The sequence below is a fragment of the Silurus meridionalis genome, chromosome 27 (genome assembly GCF_014805685.1).
Source record: "Silurus meridionalis isolate SWU-2019-XX chromosome 27, ASM1480568v1, whole genome shotgun sequence".
Lineage (NCBI taxonomy): Eukaryota > Metazoa > Chordata > Actinopteri > Siluriformes > Siluridae > Silurus > Silurus meridionalis.
The window spans coordinates 4,857,882-4,880,410 of record NC_060910.1 but is presented as its reverse complement, the minus strand read 5'-3'; the positions used below and the strand labels follow the sequence as shown (position 1 = coordinate 4,880,410).

General features: G+C 37.3%; 1 protein-coding gene across 1 annotated transcript; it reads left to right on the top strand.

The window, feature by feature from the left end:
• The first annotated feature begins 2,967 nt into the window (after window positions 1–2,967).
• On the top strand, window positions 2,968–19,208 carry top3b (DNA topoisomerase III beta). Its single transcript, XM_046842188.1, has 17 exons — window positions 2,968–3,244; window positions 8,019–8,150; window positions 8,524–8,630; window positions 10,209–10,283; window positions 10,374–10,570; window positions 10,736–10,892; window positions 10,990–11,103; window positions 11,191–11,281; window positions 11,706–11,860; window positions 12,013–12,118; window positions 12,225–12,371; window positions 12,465–12,638; window positions 13,773–13,901; window positions 14,356–14,505; window positions 16,079–16,179; window positions 17,749–17,950; window positions 18,660–19,208. The coding sequence occupies exons 1-17, from the start codon at window positions 3,175–3,177 to the stop codon at window positions 19,136–19,138; spliced, it is 2,586 nt and encodes an 861-aa protein (XP_046698144.1). The 5' UTR covers window positions 2,968–3,174; the 3' UTR covers window positions 19,139–19,208.
• The last annotated feature ends 3,321 nt before the right edge of the window (window positions 19,209–22,529 follow it).

Below are 22,529 nucleotides of genomic sequence, written 5' to 3'. Positions count from 1 at the left end.
GTAGAGCTCACATCTGTACTTCATTTGAATCTTGACACAAGTTGTTTTTATAAGGTACATTTTTTCTATTATTTGACAAGTCAAATCCGATTTGGGGCTTCGCTTTTCATTTGTTGGGATTTTCCGCCACCTGGTGGTCATGTTGTGTAACTCCATTTGTATTATCCAAGCGTTAATACAGCTGAGACCAAATTTAATCTACTCGTGAAAGCTATTAAAAAAAAGACAGAAATACATTAAAGTCCTGAAAAAGTTGCCGACAAAATAAGCAAAAAAAAAGATCTTACTCAGATTGCAGACAAACAAATGCGTGAATAATTAAAAAGTATATAAAAATACAAAATTATTAAAATTATTTAATAACAATGAATTATTTACAATATTTAATTTTCTTTAGTTTAGCACAAAACAAGAATATTTATTGTAATTGTATTGCTTGCCACTGAAGGGCTAAATTTGTAATTCAAATAGTAACGATTGTGGAGTTTCACCGATAGAGGGCGCTGTTTCACAACACTGAACAAAGCAAATTATTTATCTTGGAACGTGTCAAAAAATACTGAGAGAAAATATCTACAGAATGAGTTAATACAGAGTGCCACTAAAACTATACACCAATACACAGATCAGCCATCACAGGGAACTGGATGGTTGGGGGGGTTTGAGCCCTAGCACCACCAAGCTGCCACTGATGGAACTTCAGCAAGGCCCTTAACCACAGCTCCAGGGGTGGTGTATCATGGCTGACCTTGAGCTCTGAACCCAGCATTCTAACATATGCAATGAAAAGATTTCACTGTGCTGTAATGTATATGTGACACGTAAAAGCCTTTTTATAGGTCCTCCTGGTGCTATCAAAACAGGTCTGATCCATCAAAGCATACACTCCAAAAAACCTCTGGAGGGTTGCTATAGCATCTGGCAACAACACATTAGCAGATCCTGAGCAGAAGTTGTGAGGTGAAGCCTCAATGGATTGGATCTGCTTGTCCAGCCGACTCCAATGATCATCAAACAATTTGCAATATTGGTCATTTGGAGGACAAGTCAGCAAACATTTTGTCTTGTTCCTCAAAACATTCCTGATTCATTTTTTTAAAGACGGCAGTGCCGCCTACTGTTCACATGAAGAAGTGTACTTGGTCCGCAGCAATGTTTAGGTTAATGGGGTACAGTATTACCCACATGAATGCCAAAACCCAAGGTATGCCAGAATAACATTGTCCAGAGTAGCACACTGTCTTCCCTGGATCCCTTTGATCCCATAATGCATCCTTGTGCTATTTGTCCCACACCGACTTGAAGAACTAACTGTTTATTTGCTGGCTAATAAATCCCACCCTCTTTTACAGATGCCAGGGTAACATGAAATGTTACGGCTGATTGGTGTCTATAACATCCCTATTCCTCTCGAAAAGAAGAGGAAATATGAATTTCTGGCAGAATGTTGCAATCCAGTAGTACCCTGAGTGTACAAGCCGGATGTGTTGCTACCCAGTTGCTGTTTGTGCAGATGTGTGAACATTTTCAACACATCTCTTCAGGTTTCCTTTGTGTCCCCAGGTTTACTCCTACTGCGAGAAAATTGATATAGGTGTTGTTTAATCCTTACTGTCTGTGCAGATGTCTGCATATTTTTTCCATGTCTATGTGGGTTTTCTCTGGGTTCCAGTTTTCCTCCTACTCTCCAAAATATAGATAAAACAGGCACCTTGCCTAGGGTAAATTCACCCATCCTGTGCTCAGGGATTGGATTTATAATACGACTCAAAGAACCAAGATCAAGCTCGAAAAACAAGATGAAAAAACATCTGATTGAGCCGAGTAATACTGATGGACATCCGAGGTTCACCAGCTTCTGTAGTTTCTGCACCACTTTCAGTTTAACCTCATCTGTTCATTTAACACCAGCTCCATTAAAAGAAAAGCCCAAAAGAGCCTCTACTCCTTGAGAAAGCTGTGAAAGGCTTAGCTCCCACCACACATCCTCACATCACGCTACAGAGGGAGCAGCGAGAGCGCTGCCTACTGGGGGAATTGATAAATCAGCCTACAACTCTGTTGAGAGCTTTTTTTTTTAAAACAAAGCCAACTTGGAAAGTTTTAGTTTAAATGTTTCAGAAAGAGGAAGTTCTTCACCAGTTGCTTGAAGATAACATCTAGGGGAAGTTCATTCCAACACCCCAGTGTCAGAATAGAGAAGAGACTTAAAGTATACTTACCTCTTCTCTTAAGAGAAAAACAAAAACTTTTACTGAGTAAAGATTTATATTCTGCAGTACATAGGTTTCAAAACAGAAAGAAAGAAAGAAAGAAAGAAAGAAAGAAAGAAAGAAAGAAAGAAAGAAAGAAAGAAATTTTAGCCAGACATGGATGTAAAAAATGTAAACAAAAAGAAAGAAAGAAAGAAAGATAAAGAGAGAAAGAAAGAAAGAAAAAAGAAAGAAAGAAAGAAAAAGAAAGAAAGAAAGAAAGAAAGAAAGAAAGAAAGAAAGAAAGAAAGAAAGAAAGAAAGAAAGAAAGAAAGAAATTGTAGCCAGACATGGATGTAAAAATGTAAACAAAAAGAAAGAAAGAAAGAAAGAAAGAAAGAAAGAAAGAAAGAAAAAGAAAGAAAGAAAGAAAAAGAAAGAAATATGTAAAAAAATTAAAGAAAGAAAATAAGAAAATAAGAAATAAATACATTACAGACAGACATGGATGGTGAAAAAATGAAACAAAAAGAAAGAAAGAAAGAAAGAAAGAAAGAAAGAAAGAAAGAAAGAAAGAAAGAAAGAAAGAAAGAAAGTAAAATAAATAATTAAATTGCAGGCAGACATGGATGGTGAAAAAATGAAACAAAAAGAAAGAAAGAAAGAAAGAAAGAAAGAAAGAAAGAAAGAAAGAAAGAAAGAAAGAAAGAAAGAAAGAAAGACGAGCGCATCTGAATTTTAATGACTTTGAAGCAGTTTAAAGGCTTTTATTTTGTGACCCGGAAGTAGAAAACTGTGCTTCCGTACGGCTAAAGAAATACCGCTCACTTTCTAATATAACTCAGTAAAAAGGTTGTAGATTAATTAATATTTTCTGAGCAGAAATTCGACGTTTGTTTTATTTGTTTTCGAGGCAGAAATGAATCTTAGTTAAATGTATATGAGTGAGAAATTAAGCTGTTAGTTATTACCTGGTGCAGAAATGAAGACAGTGCTGATGGTGGCTGAAAAGCCCTCTTTGGCTCAGTCTATCGCCAAAATCCTCTCTAAAGGTGAGTAAAAACTGATAAAGTTATTATTTTACTTATTATTTAATAGTTTGCAATATGAGACTATGATGGTAAGTATGAACAGATATACTGTATATATAGTGATGTAAAAATGTATTAATGCTGAACCCTCTTTCTCTTTAAACTAATAAAACTCATGATGATTTATTGTTATTAATATTATTAATCATTAATTATTAATAAACAACCACTTGGCAAGTGGTCACAATGAAAAAAAACCTACAGTATATAAATAAGAAGAGTCTGAGGCTAATTTCTTTCCACCCAAACTGCAAATTTATACATCTTAGTATTTCTGACTCTTTTTATGCTCAAGATAAAAAAGTATAAAAGGATATAAAATAAACACTTTACAAAACAAAGAGTCTTTTCATTGTTGATGAGTTTTAAGAAGTCAATGAGGAATTAATCAATCTGTAAAACCAAAGATCTGTAGATCAGTTTCAGGTTCTTGGGTTCTGTTGTGTATATATATATATATATATATATATATATATATACACACGTATCGAACAGGTATTGTATTCACACACGTGTATGTTTATATAATGTGCCTTAGATACATCTATATTTTTATATACAGATCTTTATAAGTCTTCTTTTCGAAGCGTGTCAAACACCTTCTGTGATTCTTTGCTGGATAGCCGCAATGTAGTCGCCGACACTTTGAACCAGATCTTCATCTTCAGGAAGAGCGCATATTCTCCAGGAGCCAAATCTGGTGAGAAGAGGGGGTGTGAAAGTGAGATCATGTTGTTTTAGGCGAGAAGATCACTGTAACAGGGTGCATTGTCATCATGAAACACCGTTCTTATGTATCACTGCCTTGATCCTCCTGGGTATAGAATTCACCAGAGCTGCACAGGTTGTTGCTGGGATCCTCTTCCACTTTTTCATAATGACATCAAGAAGCTGCTGGATGTCTGACAGATGGCGCTTCTTCACCTTCCGCTTCAGGAGCCCCACAGGTGCTCAATAGTGTTCAGGTCTGGAGACATACTTAGCCTCTCCATTACCTTCAGCTTTTTGTGTTTGTGGTCGTTTTCATGTTGGAAAACTGCCATTCATCCAAGTTTCTGAAGGGAGAGCAACTTCTGCTTGTTTTCCCTCAATGAACTGCAGCTCCCCAGTACCGGCAGCACTCATGCAGCCCCAGACCATGATGCTACCACCACCAAGCTTTACTGTAGGCAAGACACAATTTTCTTGTTACTCCTCACCAGTGTTAATAAACATTTTGTAAACCATCTGAGCCAAACAAGTTTAATCTTAGTCCGATCAGACCACAGGACACGGTTTCAGTAATTCATGCTTTTGTACAGTTGGTCTTCAGCAAACTGTTTGCAGGTTTTCTTGTGAGCAGCTTTAGAAGAGGTTTCCGTTTGTTCAGTGTACGGTCTGAGCATTAACGAGGGAACCTTCTGCAGCCTCTAAAGCAATTCTGCACCTGACGCACAGCACAAGGACTCAACTTCTTTGATGAACCCTTGCGAGGTCTGTTTCACGTGGAACCTGTTTTGGAAAACCTTAGTATGCCCCTGACCACTGTACTGTAACTCAGTTTCAGACTACTCTACACTGTACTAATTAATTAATAATACAGTATAATTAACTAATTAATACAGTGCACTACAGATAGGAGTTATTTAAAATTCAGCTCCTACGTACCATTAAAGTGCACAGATACAACTTTTCTCTCCATGTACCGCGATGCTGTAGGTGGTTGCTGGGAATGCAGACGTGTTCAGAAAAGCGTTGTCTGTTGTCTGAAGATTGTGACTTTGCAAAGGATTATAATGTACAGAATTCTCCTTCTTCTTTTCATATGGAGGAGGGCAGATAGCGCTTTCTTCAATGTGTGTTATACTTTGTGAAGCAGCTTGAATGACAAGGCTTCATGTTTCCAGAGAAGGTGCATGATAGACTTCACCGTCTCTTGTAGTTGTAGAGTTGGATGGTGTGTGTGTGTCTGTGTGTGTGTCTGTCTGTGTGTGTGTGTTTGTGTGAATAATTCAAAACTAGGTTAAAAGATTCGGGAGAAAATGAATGAAATACTGGTTTTGCGTCTAATGGCTTTGGGAAGTCTTTCCCCCTTTTCTTTTTTCTTTTTTTTTTTGTTTATTAAATTTGCCAGAATTGCAACATTGATTCCTTTTTTAGTCAGAAACAATAAGAAATAAAGTATAATACAGCCAAATAGAAACAAGGAAAGAAAGAAAGAAAGAGAGAGAGATATTTCTGAAAGACATAGATGTAAAAATGTAAACAGAAAGAAAGAAAGAAAGAAATAGTTGACAGACATGGATGTAAAAAATGTAAACAAAAAGAAAGAAAGAAAGAAACAGTTGACAGACATGGATGTAAAAAATGTAAACAAAAAGAAAGAAAGAAATTTCAGAAAGATGGATGTAAAAAAAATATATATAAACAAAAAAAAAAGAAAGAAGGAAAGAAAGAAATAATATGAAAATAACTGGAAAGAACGAAAGAAATTTAGTTTCCTCATGTTTTTCATAACATTTGAGGGAGCCACATGCATGTCAGAGCTGATCACATATAATTTAGAAGCTGATAAAATAAAATAAAAACAATACAGACCGGTAATCGATTTAATTTTTTAATGCATTATCATAAATATACATTTTGACAGGCTTTCAGATTATCACTGACACTACATGAGTTTTAGTTGCTAAAAAGTGAGTTGCTTTATAATAATAAAACAATAAGCTAACAGGTGATGCTTATTTAGTTTCGTCGCGCAGCTGCGCATATACATGCGATGTTCACCGACTCGAACTCCACGGAGTGGTGCAGGCATCCCGGGTTTCTCCTGAGCACGGGGATTTTGATGGTGATTGGGATGCTCTCCACGCTGAGGTTGTTGTCCACGCCGCTGCATGTGTGTTTGGAAAGGCACACGGCTTCGTGAATGACCTGTGGCACACGGTTCAGGTCGATTTTCTCGCTGGGGATGAGAGAAAGGCAGAAGGTTTAAGGTTCTGGTTCTGGATGAATCATATATACATGCCATCTAGTATTTAGCATCCAGGATTTATTTTATACTGAAATTTAGCATTTCTGCATTTGTCTGTTTCAGTTTGGAGATGTTTCTCGAATTGGAGTTTTCTCTCACTATTGAAACTAGTAATGTCCCCTAAATTAGTACATAAGCTCTTTACTATGCACAGCCAAAAAATATTAACAATAGTATATGATAAGCTTCAAAGTGGAGTCTTGCTCTGAGCACAAGTGAGCCAATCCTGTGGTACTCACACGTAGGTCCATTCTGCCAGGCTGCGCTCGTTGAGGTGTCTGGGCAGATCAGTAACTTGAGTGTAGTAATCTGCCAGGCTGGGTATGCAGGCAGGAGATATCGCCTCATCCACTGCACAACCCACAGTGGGACCGCACAGACCCGGGACCAACATCAGCAGGGTCAGAGTGAGGAGAATCAGGAGCTGAGAGAGAGATAGAGAGAAAGACAGAGCGATAATAGGATATAATAATTTCTTTTTTTTATTGCAATAATTGACAGATTTTGATTTCCTTGAGGATCTAATATTTGAACAAAATTGCATTATTCTTGACAATAATAAAAAAAAAAAAGAAAGAAATTTAAATAATGTAATTTTTTTAATTTTTTCATACTTCGGAGTAAATCGGAGTAATGATTCAGGTTCCAGTGATTTTTAAGTAATTTGGAGTTGAATCACATTTTTTATTTTTTAGAAAATGGACAAAACTAAATATTTACGATGAGACATATGTAATATATAATTTAAAAAGAATTAAAAAAAAAAAAATACCCAGAACTGTTCATGAAGTGTGCGAAAATGTCCAATCAAATTTGATTTGCATATTAAGATATCTCGTTTCCTCCAAATTCTCTGTAGATCGAATTTACTTTTTTTGAGAAGCATCATAAAGTCCTGAGGTCCTCCAAACATCCATTCTAGAGGAAACTAGAGTTCACCGAGATTGAGAGACACTTACCTGTTGCATGCTGCTCTGTAGTGTAGACGTAGGAAAGATGCTGTCGAGTCGAATCAGTGCTACTGAGGTGCAGTCAGTCGGCAATTGTGAAGCTGTAGGTCGCAAACTGATTCTGTTCCCTTCCTATTTATGCTGTTCATCCTAAATAGAGGCCATCTGAGGTACACACCCCCACACCCTTCATTCTTTAAAAATAAAAAATAAATAAATAAATAAATAAAAGGGGAGCAGGGATGATCATGGCAATTTTTATCCTTCATTAGGGTCTAGAATTTGCAAATGAGAAGCTCGGCCTTGGGTGAGACATGACAACAGAGCATTAAAGTCAGCGTCATCTGCTTCGAGTTCAAATTGATGGACTGAGTGATGGGGAGGAGGGGACGATGACGATGGAGACTAGATTTTGTATGAATGGTTAGACAGTAGGGGTGTGTGTGTGGGGGGTGGTGGTTATATGTTTCTTTCTTTTTTTCTTCTCATTTATCCAGTCATTCACTAGTTTGCTTTGGGTCTGGATGAGGAAGAATATCCAGATGAACACGTGGCCATTAAGGCAAATGGAACGCTATGTCTATTCACTGTGTTGAGAATAGTATAGAAAAATTATTTCTAATTTGTTTGGTTTGAATTAAAATTCCTGAATTTTAGTCATTTGCAAATAAAGTAATTCTGTCTATAAGAGTCTTGCAACTATAACACTGTGTGTGTGTGTGTGTGTGTGTGTGTGTGTGTGTGTGTGTGTGTGTGTGTGTGTGTCTAACAGGTGGCTGTTCCAGCCGTAAAGGCCTAAACGGAGCATGCTCAGTGCACGAGTACCCGGGATACTTCATGGGCCAAAACGTGCGCTTTAAGATGACCTCAGTTTGTGGTCATGTCATGAGTCTGGATTTCACTGGCAAGTTTTTTTTACCTTCCAGTCTTTTTTTTTTTCTTTCCCTACCCAATTTTACAAATAATTTGAAGCATATTGTAGGTCCAAGTTTTTAAATTCCTTCAGTTTTGTTTCATTTTTTGTAATAAATTTCTAAAAATGTCTGTCTGATATATGAATTTATGATGATTTTCACTTTTATTTGTCCCTGTGTTGGAATAAGCAAAAAATAAAATATCATTACAACTGAAATATATAATTTATTAAATGCAGTAAACTTGTGTTTATTCTGTAGTTTATACACAAGTTTAGTTCAATGCTTTCTATTATTGTTTATTGATATTGTTTATGATGTTACTTTTTAATTGAATTACTTGTTTGGTGTTTCCTGTTAAAGGAAAATACAATAACTGGGATAAAGTGGATCCTGCTGAACTTTTCACTAAAGCACCGACTGAGAAGAAAGAAGCCAACCCTAAACTCAGCATGGTCAAATTTCTACAGGTGCCTTTTCATTTTTTTCCCCCAGTAATAGAGCCTAATATCTAAAACTTTAGCATAATGTAAAACTTTTCAGTTGTGCAAAAGAATCAAACTATTTGACAAATGTTTTTTTTTCGTCTTAATCTTCAGAAACGCTTTCACAGATTTTCTTCTTTTGAGTGCTAATTATTTTTCTACATAAAAAAAAATAAAAAATGTAATACAATAAAATAAAACTTGGATATATTTTAGTCAATGTGCAGCTTGTATAGCAGTACAGATTCACTGTCCTCTGAAAATAACTAAAAAGTTAGTACACCCTAAGTGAACATGTCAAAACACTGCTTTAATAATCCTCCTGGGCATGGAATTCACCAGAGCTGCACAGTTTGTTGCTGGGATCCTCTTCCACTTAATAATGACATCACGGGAGCCCCACAGGTGCTAAATAGGGTTTAGGTTTGGAGAAACTTTGTCCCAGTTTCTGAAAAGAGGGCATCATGTTCTCCTTCAGATTGTCACAGTACATGTTGAAATCCATGTTTTCCTCAGTGAATTGCACCTCCCCAGTACCAGCACCCAGACCATGATGCTTGACTGTGGGCAAGACACAATTTTCTTGTTATTTCTCACCAGGGTGACACCACACATGCTGTAAACCATGTGAGCCAAACTTTATCTTAGTTTCATCAGACCACAGGACATGGTTCCAGTAAGTCATGCTTTTGTACAGGTCGTCTTCAGCAAACTGTTTGCGGGTTTTCTTGTGAACAGCTTCAGAAGAGGCTCCTTCTGGGACGACGGCCTTCAAACTGACTTTTTGCAGTGTTCGGCGTACGGTCTGAACACTGACAAGCGGACCTTCTGCTTCTGCAACCTCTAAAGCAATGCTGCAGCACTCATGAGTCTTTCTTTATTTTTATTCTTTTCATTTTTATTTTTTTTCCCCCTTCAGCAATGTGATGCTTATGCCATTAAAAGCAACGCTGTTTTATATTGCACTTGAATTAATATTAGTTTAATTGTAACCGCACACAAATATTATTCAGTGCAGTGCACAAATAACAGTTTGTATTTAATCATAGTGTTTTTTATAAAAGTTCTTTGTCATATTGTTATTCCTCATTTTTCATTTGAAAATGTTCCACAGTGATTTTATAATGGGTGAGAAATTAAAAGGAAAATTACATAATCTTATTTTTTTAAATATATATTTTTCATATTTTTATAGATACATTTTTTTTTTCTGTCATCATTTCTCCCCACATTTGTCCCCTTAGAGTAAAAAATGAGATGTTTCTCTTCTTATGGGTATGGTCTCTTGAAGGATAATCCCATCCTAAATGGTTTGAATAGTCTGAAAATAAAATTATGTAAATATTCACACTCATCATATCAGAACACATATAGAGAGACATATGAAGGAGAGACTGTACCTGTAATGATGTCTGCAGAAATCAGTGCCTATAAAGTGGGATAACATAAATGAGTGGTGATCAACCCGATGATTTCACTGTTGTTACTCACAGCTATCTTTCGAGGACATTACAAAATAAAACAGTCAATTTGAAAAGCATTATGGTCTGTAATCTTTTATAGGTTGAAGCCAAAGGTTGTGACTTTGTTGTCTTGTGGCTGGACTGCGATAAAGAAGGAGAGAACATCTGTTTTGAGGTAAGCTTCAGTCCCGGATATTTTGATGAGAATCTCCTGCATATGTAGCAAATGAATCGTATTTTTTTATCTTCTTTATGTGTGATTTAGGTCTTGGATGCCATCCAGCCAGTGATGAATATGCCTTACAATAATGAGCGTACTGTGTACCGGGCCAAGTTTAGCTCCATCACAGACACCGACATCTGTAATGCCATGAATCGGCTGGGAGAACCTAATCAGAACGAATCTCTGTCCGTGGATGCAAGGCAGGAACTGGATCTTCGGATCGGCTGTGCTTTCACAAGGTACAGAGGCAGGAACAGGAGATATATACACAGTATATACACAGTATATACAATTTTATACTGTTGATGGAACCTTTTGTTTTAATTTCTTCTTGCTAGGACTTTCTTTTTGTCAGAAATATCACCTAATCCTCTTTCTTAATCTTCTCTTTTTCATTCATTCAGGTTCCAAACCAAGTATTTTCAGGGAAAATACGGTAACCTGGACTCCTCTCTGATCTCATTTGGTCCGTGCCAGACCCCGACTCTGGGGTTCTGCGTAGAGAGGCACGACAAGATCCAATCTTTCAAACCTGAGACATACTGGGTCATCCAGGCCAAGGTCAGCATTGTGGGGACTCAGTGTCAGTGATGCAGTGATGCACAATGAGATGAACATTCAGCTTTATTATTTTTTATTTGTTTGTTTTGAACCACAGGTGTTTAAAGGGAAGGATAGTCCAATCACGCTGGATTGGGATCGTGTACGAGTGTTTGACCGAGAAATTGGACAGATGTTCGTCAACATGGCAAAGTCAGCAAGAGAAGCTTTGGTGAGTCTTTAGCCTATTCAATATCTTTAAATGTCCATGAAATTGAGTATCCTACATGTTATGATTACCACGTGTCTCATTTCTCAGGTTGAGTCGGTCAGTAAGAAAGAGAAAGCCAAGCAGAGACCTTTGGCCTTGAACACAGTGGAGATGTTGAGAGTGGCTAGTTCTGCTTTGGGTAAGAAACTTGAATGTCTACCTGAAACCAGAGATGGGAAATAATGAAATACAAATACTTTGTTACTGTACTTAAGTAGATTTTCTGGTGTCAGTACTTTCACTCTTTAAATTTTTTACACAATATCTGTACTTTCTACCTTTTCATTGTGTGCTGTTAAATGAAGCAGTGGAGTATAGACAGAAAATGTCAGTGCAGTAGTGTATTTGTTAACATTGTATGATCAATTGGTCAATGGACAACAGCTACAGGAAAAAAGCAATTTTTCAGTTTGTGCAGCTTCTGAAGCACCTGTTGTGTCCTCCAGAAGAAAGGAGGTGAATAGTCCAGGATTGTGGTGAGAGGCATCTTTGATAATGCCTCTCGTTCTTTGCATATACAGTGTTTCTAATAAATGTGTGTGTGTGTGTGTGTGTGTGTGTAGGAATGGGTCCTCAGCACACCATGCAGATAGCCGAGCGCTTGTACACACAAGGCTACATCAGCTACCCTCGAACTGAGACCACTCACTACCCTGAGAACTTTGACCTCAAGGGGACGCTAAAGCAGCAGGCCAACTGCTCTTACTGGGCTGAACCGGTGAGTCTTTAAAATGTGTCGTAAAATGTGGGAAAACAAATTTCTCTCCAACTTACCTTATTGTAAAATAAATCAAAAGAATGACACCCTGAACTGTATGTAAGCAGAGTTTCGCATTAAGCTGTAGTGCTGTTGAATTTCTCATGAAACAGGTAAGAACTCTCATTTCTGAGGGCATTAACCGTCCCAGAAAAGGTGTAGATGCAGGAGATCATCCTCCCATCACCCCCATGAGGGCTGCCACAGAAAATGAGCTCGGTACGGATCCACACTTCCAGTAACCATACGGAATACCTAGTTGTCATTCGGGAACTTGATTATCTAGTGCTGGTGTTGAAGTTTTCGTGCTCTCTGCAATGTGTAGGCAGCGACGGTTGGCGCTTGTATGAGTACATCACACGTCACTTCATTGCCACGGTCAGCCAAGACTGCAAGTACCTGCAGACCACTATCTCGTTCCAAATTGGCGCTGAGGGATTCTCCAGTACCGGCAAAACTCTTCTTTCTGCAGGTGCGTGTACCGATGTGTACGTGAATTATCTTTGAATTCTTCAGTCACAAAAAGATGGATTTCATTTATAGCGCTTTATTTCTCTATCTCCAGGTTTTACAGAGGTGATGCCCTGGCAGGGAATTCCTCTCGAGGAGGCATTACCATCATGTGAGAAAGGAGACCTGTTCACAGTCGACGAGATTAAACTGCTGGAGAAGCAGACAAACCCACCCGACTACCTCACAGAGGCTGAACTCATCACCCTCATGGAGAAACATGGGATCGGTGAGAGACCAAGAGGAGATTCAATTAAGATTTAAGTGTAGATTTGTACCTAAAACCTGCAGCTGGAATTGTGAAGGCTTGTAAAGAAGAATAAACTATCAAATCAAATCAAATCACAGGTGATACTGGTGTAACTTAGGATTCTTTTCCACACATTTATTTAATTATTTGAAGCCTAATAGAGATAAAAGACTCGGAAACACCTTTTTGAGAGACACATACATGTTCCTTTTATGTGTAACAAGCTAGGACATTTATTAGTATATTCATTTTGACCTAACAAATTTATAAATGTACAGATGGGACTCTTTATATTCATCGCAAAATAAAGCGTGAATTACAGCTTTACACACTCATAGCATCCCTACAGTTCACCAAAACATTGAGCTGAAATACTTTGCCATGCTTCCTGTAAAATTATTTAAAGGTAGAGATTACTTTCTGACCATGCAATCCATTTCATCCCACAGCAGTACAATAGGATTTAGGTGTGGTGATTGGAAGGCCATTCCATTATAGATATCAGACTAGCCGACTGTTGTGTAAATAACACTCGCAGAGCTTGGACGTGTTTTTCGGCTCATTGTCTCTATGGTGAAGTTGGTTGTATGTTGGTCATATGGAATGGTAACCACGTTGATTCAGTTTTCTTTTCACCTGGAATAAGTCAACAATCCCTGCTCCAGTACAACCCACAAACCATTAAGCTTCTACCTTTATGTTTGGCTGTGGGTTTGAGGGAGCCTGATCACATCATCTTTTATATACAGTTCTTCTGTTAGAGACAAAAATCTGTCCACAGAACTTTCTTTCAGCCATTCGCTGTCTTTCCGTTTGCCAAGTTTGTCGCATATAAACCAAAAGAACAGGCGTGAGTCTAAAATAAACAAAAAAGACTTTCACTTTTCACACTTATCCACCTTCTAATCCATTAAAGAAAAGAAACGCATAAAAAACCCTTCGTGACCAAATACACGATTTGGATTAACAAAATTACTTTTGTCATTATTTTTGTATTATTATTTATTATTTATATTATTATTTTTTAAATGTATATTTATATATTTTTTTTATTATTTATTTTATTATATGTATTTTTATTATTATTATTTATTTTTTTTATTCCTTCTTCAGGTACTGATGCTAGTATCCCCGTTCACATCAATAACATCTGTCAGCGGAATTATGTTACGGTGGAGAGCGGGCGCAAACTCAAACCCACTAATCTGGGAATCGTCCTGGTTCATGGCTACTACAAGATAGGTGAGTGAGGAATGAGTTGATGGTGTGAATGTTTTACCAGAGTGAATAGATGTCAGATTGTGTATAAATGTGTTTATATTTTTGTGTTGCTTTGCATGTGGGTCAAAAATGGGACATGACTATGCAGGATAATTCGAGACTTCAGTAGACTTATTAGATTCTTCTAAAGTAATGCAGAGTTTCATGTCAGATGTATAAACCTGTGTTTTGAGTCATTTTATTTTGTTGAATTTTTCAATTAAAATGTTGAAGGCACATGATCAGATTTCTATTTTTTATGATTGTAGTTACTTTTTTTTTTTTTTTAATAAAAGAATGTTTAACAAAAGCATAATAAAATACAAAAGCATTAAAAACTTTACTGTTTATGTGTTCACGCATGTGTGTGCTTCTGTGTGTGTGTGTGTGTGTGTGTGTGTGTGTGTGTGTGTGTGTGTGTGTGTGTGTGTGTTAGATGCGGAATTGGTATTGCCCACTATTCGCAGTGCCCTGGAGAAGCAACTGAACCTAATTGCTTTGGGCAAAGCGAACTTTCACCAGGTACTACAGCACACACTGGACATCTTTAAGCGGAAGTTCCACTACTTTGTCGATTCCATTTCTGGTAAGTGGTTTTGTGTCTTAAAACGGATTTTGGTCTTATATATTTTATGTTGACAATAACATCTGCAAACAATTAAAATGCACTCAAATTATAAACACACCATGTAGATTCTAGAAAATAGGTTTTAAGCTTTAAAGATAAACATGGGTAGAAGGTTCCAGATCCTCGGTTATTCTATGACACTAATGTGCTTGAAGCTGTGATGCTGCCGCCTATGGTGCATTTCAAACCATCACAAAAATTCAAATTACATGTGCTACTTCAGCTAAATTATAACGTATAGCAATTTTCTTATTAATACAACTGAACAATTGAGGGTTAAAACCCAAATTTAATGGCCCAGGGGTGGCTGTAGTGCTTGGGTTTAACTCACAACCTTTTGAACAGATGCCCAATGTCTTGACCACTGAGCTACAATTTTCTCTTCAATAAACTGTGATGTCTTTGGCAGCATCTGAGATGTTTTTATGCTTTTTTTAAGTCCATTTAAAGTATCATCCCCAAAATGAGTCTGGATCTGCCTCTTGAGCAGACATGAGCTACCGATTTTCGTCTAAACCAGCTGAGTTGTATTGGACTCGCTGCAGGAATCGTATTTTTGTTTTATTCTGCTTTCCACTAAACTGTGATTATAATCATCACAATCTATTAAAGTAAAATTAAATAATCCTTAAAAATGTAGTGAAAATATTTTCAGAAGAAGCTACACACATTTAACTGCCTCACTGCTATTTTTACTAGTGGTGACTAGTAAAAAAAAAAAAAAACTATTTATTTATATAAAATTATTAGTAGATGCACTTTACTTTTATTATTTAGAAAGTGACCAATAATTTGTGACCAACATTTTAGATGTAGATTGATTTCTCGTCGCTAAACTGTTTCTCGAGTACGTTCCCTCAGCACCGCTGCTGCTACGTGAATACACGTATCACAACACTACAAAGACCGAGGCGTGTCCTGAGAGTCACACATAAAATAGATTAACATGGCAGAGGTAGAGCTGCATCTTCCTGAGAAACAGAGCATAAAATGAACGTCTGGTCTGACTACAAATGCGTGTATATTTTTCCATTAAAGGATTAGTATATTTTTTCCATTGAATTGCATTGTGTTGAATCAAATCGGATTTGGATCATAGTAGAGGTGAATTGTATCGAATTCACATTGGTATCTGCTTTATATGTGTCTTAAATGTATTGTATCGTTGGCTATGTTTCGAGATGCGAATCCCAACGGTCTCGGTTATCGAGATGCACGTCCTTAGTGACTAGTGAATATATTACTCCACCAACTCTACTGCTTATTTACACGTTTATTTCAAATCTATTTTTTCGCGTAGTGTTTTTATAACTTTTTGTTTTAAAACAGCTTCACAAAAATAAACAGATTATAAATATCCATTTTCATCATCATAAATTAGTCCCTATAAGATCGAGCCAGTGGTGACAGTGGCGAGAAAAAACATCTTGAGATGCTTATATCACATATGACACTATCCAATAATAACAGCAGTTATAGACACATCAAGTCATCTTTGTGTTTAGATTTTAATTCTCTCTGTGTTGTGCAGGCATGGATGAGTTGATGGAGGTGTCCTTCTCGCCCATCGCTGCTACAGGAAAGCCATTCTCACGCTGTGGGAAGTGCCATCGCTTCATGAAGTATATTCAGGTCTGTACAGAGATAGAGTTGTGTGGATTCAGAATCGTTTATAGCTGACAGTTAGATGGTTTGCTTGAATTTGATGTAAATTAAAAAAAAAAAGATATGACTATACAAGGAGAATTTGTGCCAGTTATTTATATTTTTTGGTAAAAATAGATGAAAGATGATTAATATGAGACATTATATATGATGTTCTGTGTTGCTCAATATGTATCGCTAATAATTAATTCTGGACAGCATTTTTAGAAAGAAATTAGTTATGAAAGCAGTTGTGATATAATGTGTAAAATAATTTGTATTATATTGCCACATGATATTTTAAATTTGGAATAATGCTCTAGACCGTGCTGTTCTTTTAAAATAATACGAGTCGAGGGGTGTGATGCGGCACCACGCACATCACAGTTCTGATCTTTGTCTTTCGTTCTTTTTTTCCCCCCTCATATCATTTTACAAGAAACAATAAAGCATACACTCTTCTTTAGTGAGGACTTTCCTAATCTATCAATAATCAATAATTTGTTTTATTTTTATTTATTAAAATTTAATTTAATTTAATTATTTTTTTTTTTACAACGCTCACACACATGACTCTTTTTATTAATGTAAAAAAATTATTACATTATATTTTGTTGTATATTTTTGTTTAGTTTAGGTAAATAGACTATAGAAACAATATTATATTAGAACAGGCATTAATACCAATCTCTAATGTTCATGTTACAGGCAGAATTACTGCTGTTCTAAAAAAAAACAAAACAAAAAAAAGCATACTCTCTGATCAGTCAGATTCAAGAATTAATCTGGGCTGTGGTATAATGAATAAATTGCTAAATACATTTTATAGTATATATGCGCACATATATTTTTACCTTCCCATTCACTGCTCTTTCTTCATTTTTTCCATCACATGAATCAAGTCAAATAATATTTTCAGTCAGAATGACGTAATGATGTCACAACTCCATTGATGATGCTCTAAATGACCTTCAGCAATGAAAATGAACGATGCATGCATGCGCCCAACTTTTAAAGTCTCCAACTACAGTCCCACTCTGACTGCAGTAAACACACACACACACACACACACACACACACACACACACACAAAATAAAGCTTTATTATAATTTTTTTATCTCATGATTTAATCATAAATGCTCCTCAGTCTTCTGTTCTATTTTCATATATTAAAGGGATATTTACTGATTTAATTTGCCTAATAGGGGTCACACTGACTGAGTGACATTAGACGTAGACGTTTGACGTAATTGCTGAGCGTTGACCTCGATGGGATGTTTTTCAAACTTTTTAAAATCTCTAGCCTCATTAATTCAGTCAAAAATTCACTTTTTACTTCCTGTTGAATCAGAAACATTGAGTCCTAAAGTTTCAACTCCTGAAGTATAAAGTTGGCATTATAAATAAAAATGCATTGTAGGAATGTTTTGGACCATACAATTAAAAAAATCAAGTAGGACAAGCAACCATGAACTGATTAAACTTAAAGTAGGAAAGCAATTGTATATAGTGTTAGTAAAAGCCGTATTTACCCATGTTCTGTGTGTTTCTCCCAGGCCAAGCCGAGCCGTCTGCACTGTTCACACTGTGATGAGACGTACAGTCTGCCCCAGAACGGTGCCATCAAGCTCTACAAAGAGCTCAGATGTCCACTGGATGAGTTCGAGCTTGTTCTGTGGACATCAGGCTCCCGTGGGAAAAGCTACTCTCTGTGTCCCTACTGCTTTAGCAACCCTCCCTTCAGAGACATGAAGAAAGGTAATGAAGAGTTACAAATTCTGAATTTAGACACGACAAGCACTTTGAAACAGGAAACTAACTTCAAGAGGACCATTAAAGTATTCAGTGACTTAGATTGATTTGATTTATAGCTGTGTAGTGCAAACATGTGGTTCCGTGTTGGACATACAGTTCATTCCTATCTGATAAATGTGTTCGCTTTAAATAGAAGAAGGCTGTGCATGTTACTGAGACTATGTGGTGCAGAGGACACACCTTCGTTATAAAGAATTATGGGCAAATAGGCCATGCCTCCGTCCCTGGGACTTAAGGACACAGAGGCCAGGTCTCCTTCACTGGGACTGACAGAGGTCATGTATCTTTTGGCTGGGACTAACAGATTTGGAGGCTACACCTCCTTTACTTTGACTGACTGACAAAGGCCATGACGGAGATGGTGGCCACATCACAAAGGTCACACCTGCTTTAATTAAAGTGACAGGCGTGAAAGCCACACCTTCTTCTAGGACATGATTGGCACAGAAACTCTGTCTCTTTTCCTGAGACTGACAGGCCGATAGGCCACATCTCCTTCACTTTGTCTGAAAAACATGGCGGCCAGGTGAAGTAACCTGGTTAAATGAGACTGACAGGCTTTACTGACCTTCTGCAAGTCTGACAGAAGGAAATTTGTTGGATATTATTTTGAACGAGAAATGACCTCACCTTCTCTCTCCATGTCCTGCAGGTATGGGGTGTAACGAGTGCACCCACCCTACCTGTCCTCACTCTCTCAACTCGCTCGGCATTGGTCAGTGTGTGGAATGTGAGACAGGCGTGCTCGTCTTTGACCCTAATTCTGGCCCTAAATGGCGCATGGCTTGCAACAAGTGCAGCGTGGTGGTGCATTTCTTTGAGCAGGCCCATAAAGTGCAGGTTTCTCAAGAGAGCTGCGAGTCGTGCGAGGCGTCACTGGTTATAGTAGACTTCCATAAAGCTCACTCGCCACTGGCCGACGGAGAGACGCAACACACCGGATGCGTTTTTTGCGATCCCATTTTCCAGGATCTGGTGGAGCTCAAGCACGCAACCATGAGGCATCCTATGCACAAAGGAGGCGGAGCTCGGAGGGGAAGGGGAAGGGGTAGAGGGAGACGGCCTGGAGGACGGGGTAATCCTAAAAAACCGAAAGACAAAATGGCTGCCCTGGCTGCATACTTTGTATAAAAGTGTATGTAATACAGGGAAATCTGGGGATGTTGGCTATAAAATGTCATAAAAATTTTAGTTAAACTTGGCTGATGTTGTGTACTGTTTATTCCTCATGTAACTTCAGTTTATGAAATTGAGATTTTTGTAATTATTACTAATTTCCATTAGTGTAAACGAGTGCTCTTTTTGTTTTTTACACTCCTGTAGTTGATAGTTTATTACCACAGACCAGAACATCTGTTTGTTTCCCAAACACACAAAATGAATATTGGCTTTTCTGTTTTTTTTCTCAGAACAGTGTGTGTGTACATATATATTTTAGGGGTGTTCAATTTTAGTACGGTTAGGCAGAAGAAATGCAAAACATAAAATTGCTTGTCGTCTTTTATTAGTTTTTTTTTTGTACTTTTTTATATATATGTTTTTTTTATGAACCATTAACATTTGTAAACAACAGTTTACATTAACTTTTTTAAATAAAATGGTTAAATAATATATACAAATATTTTATAATATTTTATAAAAAGAAAAAAAAAAGAAAAATTTTATATATATATATATATATATATATATATATATATATATATATATATATATATATATATATATATATATAATAAATCAAATTAATGCAATACACTTATATTGATTACATTGGCACAACTTAAATTGATTTAAATAAAATAAATGGAAAAATGTAATTAAATGTTTTACATTTGTTAGACCCCGTTTGGTTAATACAGATAATTTTCTAAGAATATGACTTTAACAAATGTCAAGTCAAGTCAAGTTTATTTGTATAGCGCTTTTCACAACAGACATTGTCTCAAAGCAGCTTTACACAAATCAACAGTGATGGTGAATGGTGTGCATTTGTCTCTGATGAGCAAGCCGTGGCGACTGTGGCAAGGAAAAACTCCCTTAGATGTTATGAGGAAGAAACCTTGAGAGGAACCAGACTCAAAGGGAACCCATCCTCATCTGGGTGACATCAAGAGTTTGATCATAAATCTTTCAACAATACAGAACACTGGAGTGAGAACTAACATGATTACTGGAGTAATTAAGATTATAAGTAATGTTCTTTCTGCAGTCTTAAACAGTCTATATGGTTAGTAGCTCCGAGTTTTATAAGCTCAGCATTTGTGATCACCACAGATCCAGCATCAGCTTCTCCATGCCAGAGCCTTTAAACACTCCAGGAGGTCCAATGTCAAAACTCCACACATGTAGCGGGATCCAAATGGCACTGGTACGTCTCTAGATGGTTCAGGATGTTTGTGAGTTCGGCATCTACTTCTTTAAAGGTCCGTAATCATCACGAGGTGGGAGGTGACTGGAGCTGGAGCAACCTCAGGATGCCTCGGGATGGGGAGAGAAAGAGAAGCAGTGGAGAGGAATTAGCGTAGCTGCTGTTCATGATATTAACAGCACAAGTTGATAATGTGCATGTGATCAGATGTTCTGGAGCACAAGGTTATGATGTGATGTGTGTTATGTGTAGGCTTTGCTAAAAGATACGTTTTAATCTACACTTAAATTGGGTGAGTGTGTCTGAGCCCCGAACACCGTCAGGAAGACTATTCCAGAGTTTAGGAGCTAAATGTGAAAATGCTCTACCACCTTTAGTGGACTTTGCTATTCTAGGAACTACTAGAAGCCCAGAGTTTTGAGATCTCAGGGGCGTGGCGGATTGTAGCGTGTTAAAAGACTGGATAGATACACGGAGCCAAACCATTTAGTGCTTTATAAGTGAGAAGTAATAGTTTGTAGTCTATTCGAAACTTAACAGGAAGCCAATGTAGGGACGATAAGATCGGGGTTATGTGATCATATTTTTTTGACCTTGTAAGAACTCTGGCTGCTGCATTCTGGACTAACTGAAGCTTGTTTATTAATGAAGCAGGACATCCACCTAGTAACGCATTACAGTAGTCTATTCTGGAGGTCATAAGCATGGACGAGCTTCTCTGCATCGGATATAGACAACATATTTCTTAGCTTAGAAATATTTCTAAGGTGAAAGAAGGCTGTTTTGTAACCTGATTGATGTGATTTTTGAAAGACAAGTCGCTGTCTAAAATAACACCCAGGTCTTTTACCGTTGAACTAGTGGTTACAGAACATCCGTCTAAATGCAGGTTGAGATGCTGGAGCATCTGTATACCAGTTTTGGGCCAATGAGCAAAATCTCAGTCTTATCAGAATTTAAAAGTAGAAAGTTATGGGTCATCCAATCTCTTAGTTCCTTAACACACTCAGTCATCCGGGTTAATTGAGCTGTATCGCCTGGTTTAGATGAAATATATAGCTGAGTATCATCAGCATAACAATGGAAGCTAATTCCATGCCTTCTAATAATATTTCCTAACGGAAGCATGTATATTGTGAAGAGCAGGGTCCTAGAACTGAACCTTGCGGCACGCCATAATTTACTTGCATTAGCCTGGATAGCTCTCCATTCAAATCTACGAAATGGTAACGATCGGACAGGTAGGATTTAAACCAGCTTAATGCCTGTCCCTGAATGCCGATGTAATTTTGTAAGCGATCTAGGAGGAGATCATGGTCTATAGTGTCGAATGCAGCACTAAGATCTAGTAAAACCAACAGCGAGATGAAGCCTTGGTCTGAAGCTAAAAACAGGTCATTAGTTATTTTAACTAGAGCAGTTTCTGTGCTATGATGGGGCCTAAAACCTGACTGAAATTCTTCAAAGATATTGTTCTCTTGCAGGTAGGAACATAACTGTGCAGCGACAATCTTTTCTAAAATCTTAGACATAAATGGGAGATTTGAAATTGGTCTGTAATTTGATAACGTGTTTGGATCCAGATTAGGTTTTTAATGAGGGGCTTAATAACTGCTAACTTGAGGGATTTAGGACGTGACCTAAAGATAGTGAGGAGTTAATAATATTTAGAAGAGGCTCACCAGTTGTATATAACACTTCCTTCAGTAATTTAGTAGGAATTGGATCTAACTGACATGTTGTCGATTTAGCTTTGGCAATAACATTATACAGCTCTTCCTGTCCTATACATGTAAAACAGTGGAGTTGTGGAGTTGAAGGTAACACTGTCTCAGGAGATGCTGTAAGAGGTTGAACTGCCACAATTGTTTTTCTAATGTTATCTATTTTTCAGTGAAGAAAATCATAAAGTCCTCACTACTAAACTGTGATGGAACACAATTTTCAGAGCCCTGATTTGTAGTTAGTTTAGCTACTGTACTGAAAAGGAACCTGGGATTGTTTTTGTTGTTTTCTATAAGTTTGCTCAGGTGTTCAGCTCTAGCAGCTTTTAGCGCCCGTCTGTAGCTGAGCATACTGTCTTTATCTGTGATTCTAAATACCTCCAATTTAGTTTTCCTCCATTTTCTCTCCAGATTACGTGCTGTTCTCTTG

Bases quoted from the DNA above. Each gene is read 5' to 3' on its own strand.
- top3b (XM_046842188.1), top strand. From the start codon at position 3,175: ATGAAGACAGTGCTGATGGTGGCTGAAAAGCCCTCTTTGGCTCAGTCT. The intron at 11,104-11,190 runs GTGAGTCTTTAG...CTCATTTCTCAG, and splicing joins AGTCAGCAAGAGAAGCTTTG to GTTGAGTCGGTCAGTAAGAA. The intron at 11,861-12,012 runs GTGAGTCTTTAA...CTCATGAAACAG, and splicing joins GCTCTTACTGGGCTGAACCG to GTAAGAACTCTCATTTCTGA.